The sequence below is a fragment of the Talpa occidentalis genome, unplaced genomic scaffold (assembly GCF_014898055.3).
Source record: "Talpa occidentalis isolate TD23 unplaced genomic scaffold, MPIMG_talOcc4v2.1 talOcc4.9, whole genome shotgun sequence".
NCBI lineage: Eukaryota > Metazoa > Chordata > Mammalia > Eulipotyphla > Talpidae > Talpa > Talpa occidentalis.
Window position 1 is genome coordinate 76255890 of NW_023605305.1, and position 10503 is coordinate 76266392.

General features: G+C 42.6%; 1 protein-coding gene across 1 annotated transcript; it reads right to left on the reverse strand.

Moving 5' to 3' along the window:
• Positions 1–4355: 4355 nt before the first annotated feature.
• TSACC (TSSK6 activating cochaperone) lies at positions 4356–4675 on the reverse strand. The gene is given in 1 exon segment (XM_037500795.2): positions 4356–4675. A coding segment is annotated over 1 exon segment (318 nt). The 5' UTR covers positions 4674–4675.
• Positions 4676–10503: the final 5828 nt, after the last annotated feature.

Below are 10503 nucleotides of genomic sequence, written 5' to 3' on the forward strand. Positions count from 1 at the left end.
GCAGACCTCTCCTGACTTGCCCACTGCTCCCCTCAGCAGTGTATTTCAGTCAATCTGCCTGTTCTGTTCCCTTCTCTGTCTCTGGTGAATCCTCTCGTCCCCGTACCTCTGGCCTATACCCCAGTTCTTGTATGCATAAATAAATAAATCTTTAAAAATAATAATTAGGACCTCCCCGGTGGCGCAGCGGTTGAGCGCTGGGTTGCGAAGCTGCCCGCAGCCTCTGCAGCGCCAGTTCAATCCCCGGCTGCTCCCCGGTCACCGGAGGAGGGTCCCGCATGGCGCGCAGACCTCTCCTGCCGCCCGCTGCTCCCCTCAGCAGTGTACTTCAGTCCTTCTGCCTGCTCTGCTCCCCGCTCTGGCTCTGGTGAATTCGATCACCCTCCCGCGCTTCTGACTGTACCCAGTGCATGTATAAACAAAACAAACAAACAAACAAATAAATAAATAAAACATGCCTCTATTAAAAATAAATAAATAAATAAAAATAATAATAAAAAATAATAATTAAATAAATAAATATCTAATAGGCATCGCAAACCTAACATGGGCAAAAAAAGCATTTGCTCTGCCCCACCCCTCCAAAGACCTCCACTAGGTGTCTCCATCATATAAATGAAAACTGTCATTCCAGCTATTCAGGTCAAAAAATCTGGAGCCATCCTTGACTTCTCTTTTTCTAACACATCATACCCGTCTTGCACCAAATACCAACAGTAATACCTTGAAGATATGCTCAGACTCCAAACATTTTTTTTACCAACTTGGTGGCTACTACCCAGTCCAAGCCACCATCATCTCTTGCCTGGACTCTTGAAATAACCTCCTCCTTCCCTTCTTTGCCACTACACAACCTATTCTCAGCAGAACAGCTAGAATCATCCTGTCAAAAAAATTCTAATCACAACACTCTTCTTCTTATCCTCCAATGCACCAGTTTCCCGTTTCCATCAGAATAAAAGTGAAAGTCCTTAAAGTACCCTGCATGCCGTATGTATGATCTGGGATCCTCACCTCCTCTCTTGACCTCATCTCCATCTATTCTTCCTTGTAGTCATATCACTGCAGTCACCTTGACTTCTTTCTTCTGGAATTCTGGGCAGACCTCTCAGCCTTTGTGTTTTCTGTTCCCTTAGCCTGTAGTGTTCTACTTCCATATAGCTCATTCCCCCTCTACCTTCAGGGTTTGCTCAAATGCACAATCAGTCTCCTCCCCTCACTATCATATGTCAATAGTTCTCACATATTTTGGTCTCAGGACCCTTCTACGTTCTTAAAAATAAAGGACTTCAAAGAGCTTTTGTTTATGTCATTTAGAGCTATCAATATTTACCTTACTAAAAATTAGGACATTAAAAAAGAGTCATGTACTCATTTACACATAATAGCAACCCGATGACATGTTACCATATTTTTGATAAAAATAACTACATTATCTAAAAAAACTTGGTAAGAGCACTGTTTTACATGTTTACAAATCTCTTCAATGTTCAGCTTAATAAAAAAGATGACTGGATTCTCATGACTGTTTCTAAATCCCATCTGTTGTGGTACCACATGCCACATAGTCTCTGGAAAAATCCACAATATACTCATGAATATAAAGCCAAATAATTTCTTAGTACTACTATAAAAAATTGTTTGACCTTATGGATCCCCCACAAGGGCTTTAGCAACACTTAGGAGTCCCCAGCCCCATTTTTTTACAACCCCCATACTACACTATTTTATGATAGTTATTGACATGTGACATACTATGTATTTACTTGTTTTTTATATTCAGTCTTCCTGCACTAAAATGAAATCTCCACAAGGCAGAACATGGCACATGAGAGACAGAATTGGTGAATGAATGAATGAAGAAAAAAAAAAAGACAATAAACACCATTTATAGGATTCTCACATAGAGAATGCAGTGGTTCTATAAAGCAACTCATTTTTAAAATAAATAATTTCATTGCTGAATTTATGTTATAGTAACAAGTATTTGTTTATTGCAGTGGGGGAGGAAGGTTGTATTAGTGAAAAACTAGAAACCATATAAATATCCATTAGTAAGGAACTAAACTGTATAATGGTCTACAATTAAATACCATGCAGCAGTCTAAAAGTATGTGGTAAATCTACACATGCAGAATAAGTTTGTCAGTATCAGTAGACTAATTAGCTGGAATTTTGATTGGGATTGCATTAAATCTATATACCAAGTTGGGAACAACTGACTTCTTAACAAAAATGAGTCTTCCTCTCCATGAACATGGGATAACTTTCCACTGAGCATGACTTTTAAAATTTAAGTGTGTGGGCCTCCCTGGTGGTACAGGGGTTAAAGTCTCAGTGCTATCAAGCTATCCCCAGCCACTATAGCCTGAGTTCACTAGAACCCTGCCAGGGAGATAACTCACATGGCATAGCAGACCTCACTTGTCTCACCTGCTGCTCCCTTCAGCAGTGTATTTCAGTTGATCTACCTGTTCTGCTCCCTACTCTGTCTCTGGTGAATCGCACCCCAACCCTGCACCTCTGGTTTATACCCCAGTTCTTGTATGCATAAAATAAATGAAAAAATAAATCTTTAAAAAATAAAAATAAAATCAAATTTAAGGAAGATAGAACCCTATTCAGATTTTATTCAAAAACTGCAGTTTGATGAGAATGATAGGATGATGAAGCTGAAACAAGTTTTCAGACATAATTTCTTCTTCCCCTTGTATTCAAGCACAATTTGATGCAAACTTATCTACAACTATTGGGCTTCTCTCTAGAGTTATTTTAATCCCCACTTTCTCTTTCCCCATGATCCATAGCTTTATAAGAAATTATTCCTGAATGCCAAACCCTAGTTCCTCATGCTTCATGTCTGTCTTATTCTCGTTCTGTCCTCTTTAATAGGGCAGAACAAAGAAATCTCTCTGAAAAGCCATTCAAAGAGTTGAAGTCCGATGCAAAATCCTCTTTCAATCACTGCTTTCTTACTTTTTTTTCATCTCTGTATTCAACCCTAAATCCCTATTCATCTTTTCCATATTGTGCCAGAAAAATAAGGCCTCTAGGGAAAGAGCACCCAATATCAAGAACAATTTGTCAATATACTATAAGAGAAAGTGATTATGCAATGTGGCTCAAAGAGCTAACCTCATTTGTACCCTTTCAAATACCAAAAACTTATGGCTGCTCTTGAACACTCATTAGAGCTAAACCAGCTTCCCAACTTAGAAATTCCTGATTCTGTCTTGGTATTTAAGTTCAAGACTAATCTTCTGCAATATAGCTCAGGTTTATCCATGGTCTATCTTTATTTCTAAATGCTTCATCCACACCATGGAAGTTTCATGTTAGAGTGCTATGATTCGTTTATGCAGGTCTCTTGCCTTCCAATTCTCCTTCCACCCCAAAATGTTTTGCCCATGGTGTTTCTACTATGCTATGTGTACCTGCCTATTACTTGAAGGCATCCAATGGTTCTCCGGTGCTTCAAATAAAACCAAAGCTTCTAATGGTTGCTATCAAGACAATTCCATGGGGATAGCTGTCTTGTATTTTGACTCCTCTACATTCTAGTTGCTATCTTATATTCTAGAAGGGGGACAGAATCTCTTCTCCTAATTTCTGATTATTATTATTCTCCCACCTCTAGGTCTTCAGCCAAGCTTTCCAACTGACTTACAACTACCTGACTTCATCTGTCCGTGCCACCCAACCCCACCCCACCCCATCATAAAGTAGCCTCATAAGGCTGCTTCCTCCAGCAAGATTCCAAGATCGATCAAGTTGTATCCTGGTAACCTCCAACATTATCTCCCAATTCCCATTATCTCTCAGGGTACCAGTGAATTCTGCAATGAATTATCTCTGTCTCATCTGTCTTGCCAGACAGTAAATCCCTCCCAAATTGTCTCTTCTATAATGTGTATCCCCAAGTGCCTTGCACAATGTTTCCCACTCAGTAAGCACTTAATATGAATCCGTGAACGAACCAACCACAAATAGAATATATATGCCCACATTTTACCAAAGCTTTGTTGGGAAGAGAGAGGGGAAAAACATATATAATATGGCCTCCCTGGTGGCACAAGGGGTTAAGATGCAACCTATGAAGCAATCCGCAGCCACTGCAGCACAAGTTCAATCCCTGGCCAGGGAGGTGACCCGCATGGCACAGCAGACCTCTCCTGACTCACCCATTGCTCCCTTCAGCAGTGTATTTCAGTCAATCTGCCTGTTCTGTTCCCCACTCTGTCTCTGGTGAATCCTCTCACCCGCCTCCCCTGCACCTCTGGCCTGTACCCCAGCTCTTGTATGCATAATAATAAAATAAATATTAAAAAAAATACATACTAACTTTGTTCCACAATTCATTTACTGAATTGGGGCAGGTGACTTAAAAACAGGTTGTGAGATAAGACTGGGAGAGTAGAGTTCTGGTTTTCCTTCCCAGGAGCCAGTTATGTAATGGATGCTTGTAAATTTTCCAAAATAGCCATCTGTTGTTGGGCAAGCTGAGTCTGAAAATGGAGATTAGCATACATACATTCTAGGTGTCCTAGGCATTGCTTGGGCTGATGGTCAACTCCTGAAGGAAAAGCAATGGAGGTGCAAAGGGGCAAAAGAGAAAGGCTAATTGTAGTTAGGTTGGAAGTACATAAGGCGGCTCCTCTAGTCTTTCCAGGCATAATTCAACCCAGGTACACATGTGCTCAACTGTCACCTCTTCAGTGAGGCCTACCCAGCTGCCTCCCTATTCGAATTTGAAACCACCATTGGAATTTATTCCCTTTTTCCCTTGCTTTGTTTTCCCCAGTATTAAGATCATACGTATTTTGTTTAAGTTCATATGTATTTTTGTTTCAGTTCCCTTGCAGGATATAAAATTCAGGAATACAGGGTTGCTGTCTTTTTTTTTTTTAAAGATTTATTTATTTATGCATACAAGAGCTGGGGTATAGGCCAGAGAAGTGGGGGGTGAGAGGATTCACCAGAGACATAGTGGGGGACAGAACAGGCAGATTGACCAAAGTACACTGCTGAGGGGAGCAGCGGGCAAGTCAGGAGAGGTCTGCTGCACCATGTGGGTTTCTCCCTGGCCGGCCGGGGATCGAACTCATGTTGCAGAGGCTGCGGATTGCTTCATAGTGCGGTGTTAAACCCCTTGCGCCATCAGGGAGGCCCCTGCTTTTATTTTTAATTTGATTTGTTCTCTACTGTATTCTTAGCATGAAAGTGTACATAAGTGTTCAATATATGGCACAGAAGTGCTCAACAAGGGGCCTTCCTGGTGGTGCAAGGGATTAAATCTTAAATGTTATTTTCTTTTTTTTTTAGATTCATTTATTTATACAAGCACTGGGTACAGTCGGAAGTGCGGGAGGATGAGAGAATTTACCAGAACCAGAGAACAGAACAGGCAGACTGACGAAATACACTGCTGAGGGGAGCAGTGGGTGCGGCAGGAGAGGTCTGCACGCCATGTGGGACCCTCACCAGTGGCCGGGGATTGAACCGGCGCTGTAGAGGCTGCGGGCAGCTTTGCAGCCCAGCGCCCAACAGCTATGCCACCAGGGGAGGCCCTAAATCTCAGCACTATTAAGCCATCTCCAACGACTGCATGAGTTTGATCCCCGGCCAGGGAGATACCCACATGGTGCAGTACACTGCTCCCCTCAGCAGTGTACTTCAGTCAATCTGCCTGTTCTGCTCCCCACTCTGTCTCTGGTGGTGACTCTCACCTACCTGCACCTCTGGCCTACACCCCAGCTCTTGTATGAATAAATAAATAAATCTTTTAAAAAAAGAAAAGGGCAAGAGCTCAGTATGAATATCACAGTAAAAGAGAAAGCTCCATGTAGGTGGAGAATATTTTGGGCGCCTTGAAAACTTAGGGAGCTTTTGATGAGTGGAAAAAGTATTTCAGGTGGGAGCAAAAAGGACAGCATAAGCAAAGGCAGGCAAGCAAGAATATTGCTAGAATGACAAGGAGTCTAGGAAATTGGCCAGAATTAAGGGTGAAGAGAATGAGGAGGCAGGATAGGCCACAGAAGACCTTTAACAATAGCAAATCTGGGACTTCAGGTTTCTCTTGAATATAGTGAAAAGTCATTGAGGATTTCGAATTAGAAAACAAGATAAAATTGTATTTTAACTAATCTAACGGTATTAAGATGGATTGCCCATGGAAGAATTTCTTCAATGGGAAAATAGATAACCTTTAGCAAAATAGTGAGGTTAGAAGGAAAAATTGATTTGTAGGTAGATGATACTGGGCCCTGGAATAGACATGTTATTTTTGTCTAGGGAAAACCCTTTCTCTGGGAAACTATTCTTTCTCTACTTTCCAGGCCATACTGGTAGAAATGCATCAGGTCCCTCTCCCTCAACATGTGACCCAACACAAGCCAATCATGGTATCCTGCCAACATGGTTATTGACTGATCCAAGGGGCAAGTACATGAGGCAAATTGTTGGGATCACTATCTAAATTCTTTTTTTTTTTTTAAATAGAGGCATGTTTTTTTTTTTTAAATTTATTTGTTTGTTTGTTTTGTTTACACATGCACTGGGTACAGTCAGAAGTGCGGGAGGGTGAGAGAATTCACCAGAGCCAGAGCAGGGAGCAGAGCAGGCAGAAGGACCGAAGTACACTGCTGAGGGGAGCAGCGGGCGGCAGGAGAGGTCTGCGTGCCATGTAGGACCCTCCTCCGGTGGCCGGGGAGCAGCCGGGGATTGAACCAGCGCCGCAGAGGCCGCAGGCAGCCTCGCAACCCAGCGCTCAACCACTGCGCCACCGGGGAGGCCCTCACTATCTAAATTCTGTGTCAAAGGAGCTTGCTTGCTTCTCATTTGCTATGCATAAAGATGGAGCTAATAAAATCTATTGAATTTGACCAGCATGTCCTAAGAAGCTGATACAGCAAGAGATAGCATGTAGGAGGTGGATAGACAGACTCCTACAGGCCTTGAAACCCCAGCTCCAGTCCCTGAGGCCCTGGTTTTTGCAGCTTTTTCCTGTTCTGTGGCTATCTCACATCCCAACTGTGCAATCCTATGAACTTTCTTTCTTACTCAGGAGTCTGAGTTGGGGTTCTGCCATATTAACATAAATCATATTTTGGACATACTGAATCTTAGGTAAGACTAGGCAGTCCAAATATGACTGCCTAGAGAAAGAGCCAGAGACATAGCACCTGAGCTCAGGTAAAAGGTCAAACTTCCAGGCCAGCCACAAAGAGGTGAAGAAGCTGCAAAAATAGCTCTGCAAGGGAAAAATCTGAGAAAGAAAACTGTTCTTTTGGGGGAAGACCTCCTCAGGAGTTTAGAAAATAAAAGAAGTGACAAAGTAGAGTGATGACTAGAAAGGCAGAATAGTAGGGACCATGAAAAGAATGAAAGCATTTCAGTTAGTGGGAATGTTATAGAGCAGCTTTAGGACATCCTGTTCCCCCTAACAGGAAGTCCAGAATTCAATGTCATAATGAAATTTTTAAAAGGATAGAAAAACTGAATTTGCCTATTCATTTATACATGTAAGAGACAGCTCTGTGCCCGCAATGTTGTCTGTCCCTGAGAATACCAAAGTGAGCTACTCTCAGGGTGTGGATGCTACTCTCAGGAAAGAGACAGTATCGCATAGACAGTCGCTAAGCAGTCAAGGGTGCCCCTTATATCCCATAAGTCCAATAAGAGCATCCAACTTAGTGTGTGGATTATTTTTGATGTCATCTCAGCTGGGATTTGAAGGATGAAGAAAAAGAGAATGTCTCTCCGTGATAAACAAGCCTTGGGGCAGAACAGAGGTTGACAAGCAAGTTGTATGAAGGTAGAGGTCTTATTCATGTCTTTTTTCTTTAAAGATATATGTATTTATGCATACAAGAACTGGGGTATAAGCAAGAGGTGTGGGAGGTAAGAGTATTCACCAGAGACAGAGTGGGGAGCAGAAGGGGCAGATGTATTGAAATACACTGCTGAGGGGAGTAGCGGGCAAGACAGAAATGGTCTGCTGCGCCATGTGGGTTAGCTCCCTGGCCGGGGATTGAAGTCATGTCACAGAGGCTGGGGATAGCATGATAGCTATCTTTGACCCCTGCCACCAGGGAAGCCCCTGTTATTCTTGTCTTTTATGTAGAATGCAAACAGGAAGGCCTGCCAAGAGGAAGTGTGCTGATGGGGGTGCTCCAGGCTGAGGCCAATTTTGTCTGGAAAGTCACTGAGCCAATGAGAGTTGACATCTGTTTTGCTCCCTGTCAGTTGCTCTCAATGAGGGAAATTTAGGTTTTTTTCACCATGTTTGTGGATTTCAAGTCCTACTGCTTTTTGTTTTTTTTTTTTAATTATTCCTTTGGTTTTTAATCTTTTCTTTTTAAGATTTATATATTTGTGCATATAAGAACTGGAGTGTAGACCAGAGGTGCAGGGGGCGAGAGGATTCACCAGAGATAGTGGGGAGCAGAACAGGCAGACCTACTGAAATACACTGCTGAGGGGAGTAGCAGGCAAGACAGGAGAGGTCTACTGCACCATGTGGGTTAGCTCCCTGGCTGGGGATCAAATTCATGTTGCAGTGGCTGGCGATTGCTTGATAGTGCTGGCACTTAACCTCTTTCGCCACCAGGGAGGCCCCTAAAGGATTTCTGACAATGTATAACAGAGGATGAAATTGAAGAGAAGTCAAAGGAGGTAGAACAGAGAAAATTATCTCATATATTTCTTACAATGACCATATGAAGTAGATGACTTTGTTCACATTTCATTTGAGGAAATGTAAAGTCAGGAAATGTGCTCACAATTAGAATGTGGCAGTGCTGAAATTAAATCTGGACCTATAGATTTCAAAGCTTTGCTCTTTACCACCACTCTATATACTCTGTGAAAAGAGTCAGTTCATTTATGTCCATGCTAAATGCAGTGGGCTTCTCAAATACAGTAACTTATGCCACCTATAGTTAAGTAACAGGATCTGGAGTCCAGACAGGCTCAGGGACTTCCCTCACCACCAATGAACTGCCCCACTGAGTATCTGTTCATGCTATTCAACACTACGTGTGTCTCCTGGAATCCCTGTCCATAAGTCTTGTTCTAAGTATTTTTTTTTTAAGTTTCATTTATTTTTTTATGCATATAAGAGCTGGGGTACAGGCCAGAGGTGTGGGGGGCTGAGAGGATTCACCAGAGACAGAGTGGGGAACAGAACAGGCACATTGACTGAAATACACTGCTGAGAGGAACAGCGGGTGAGTCAGGAGAGGTGTGCTGCACCATGTGGGTAGCTCCCTGGCTAGGGATCGAACTCATACTGCAGTGGCTGCAGATAGCTTCATAGTGCTGCATCTTAACCCCTTGCGCCGCCAGGGAGGTTCCTAAGTATTTTTTTTAAAGATTTATTTATTTATGTATACAAGAACTGGGGTACAGGCCAGAGGTAGGGGATGGTGAGAGGATTCACCAGAGACACAGAAGGGAGGAGTACAGGTGGATCTACTGAAATACACTGCTGAGAGGTGCAGCAGGCAAGACAGACTAGGTCTGCTGCGCCATGTGGGTTGCTACCTGGTGGACTGGGGGATGGAACTCGTGCTGCAGAGGCTGCGGATAGCTTCACAGTGCTGTGCTTAACGCCTTGCAACACCAGGGAGGCCCAAGTCTTGTTCTAAGTATTAAGAAGAGACGCAAAAGAAGAATATATTCATTTGACAAAGAACTATTGAGCATCTATTAAACAGACCCAATTCTGGGCCCTGGGAATGCAGCAATGTTTCCATTTAATGAGGGATGCCTAACAAATACAAACACTTTCCAGTTAGCCAAGTAACAAAAAAAAATACATACAGCCAGAAGCATTCTCCCCAATGCTGATCAGATAAAGCCTGGATTTTAAGGGAAGGGAAGAAGAGCTTCTGACACGCACCTTTTCTGTTAGTAGGATGACTAGTATGCTGCTTCACCTGAACACCAAAGGTGTGGTGCCTGGGAAAGAATCTTAGCGTCACATGATTAACAACCCACACTAGTATTTTAATATCGGCAATTTCACAAATATCGACAATTTCACAAATTCTCCTACAAATCTCAGTCTCTTCCAATTTGGGAGGAAAAGCATACTATTCTTGAATAGCTTGTGCTCTCAACAGTCCATTCACTAGTTTGGGAAACAGACGTTCCTATGATTACTGTTTTGTTGGTTGGTTGTTTTTTTCTTTTTTCCTCCTGGACAAAATAGCCATTTAACCAAACCCGAAAGTGTCCTGCAAACGGGCAATTACTCTGTGTCCTATCAGTCCTTTTTTCTCTCCTGGATAGTAATTTTAAAACTACGGCTTCTTATGATAGCTAGAGCACCTGCGGCGAATGGATGAGAAGGGCAGGAGAGGGAATAGCCGTGAAGAAAGAAAAATCTCAAAGTACTACAAGGAACACTTGAGAAAATGTTTTAGTTAAGATAACTCGGGGAAAGGCCATCACCCTCTGGTACTGCTCACAACCTAAGTAGAAAGCTTTTGCCTAAAAGGA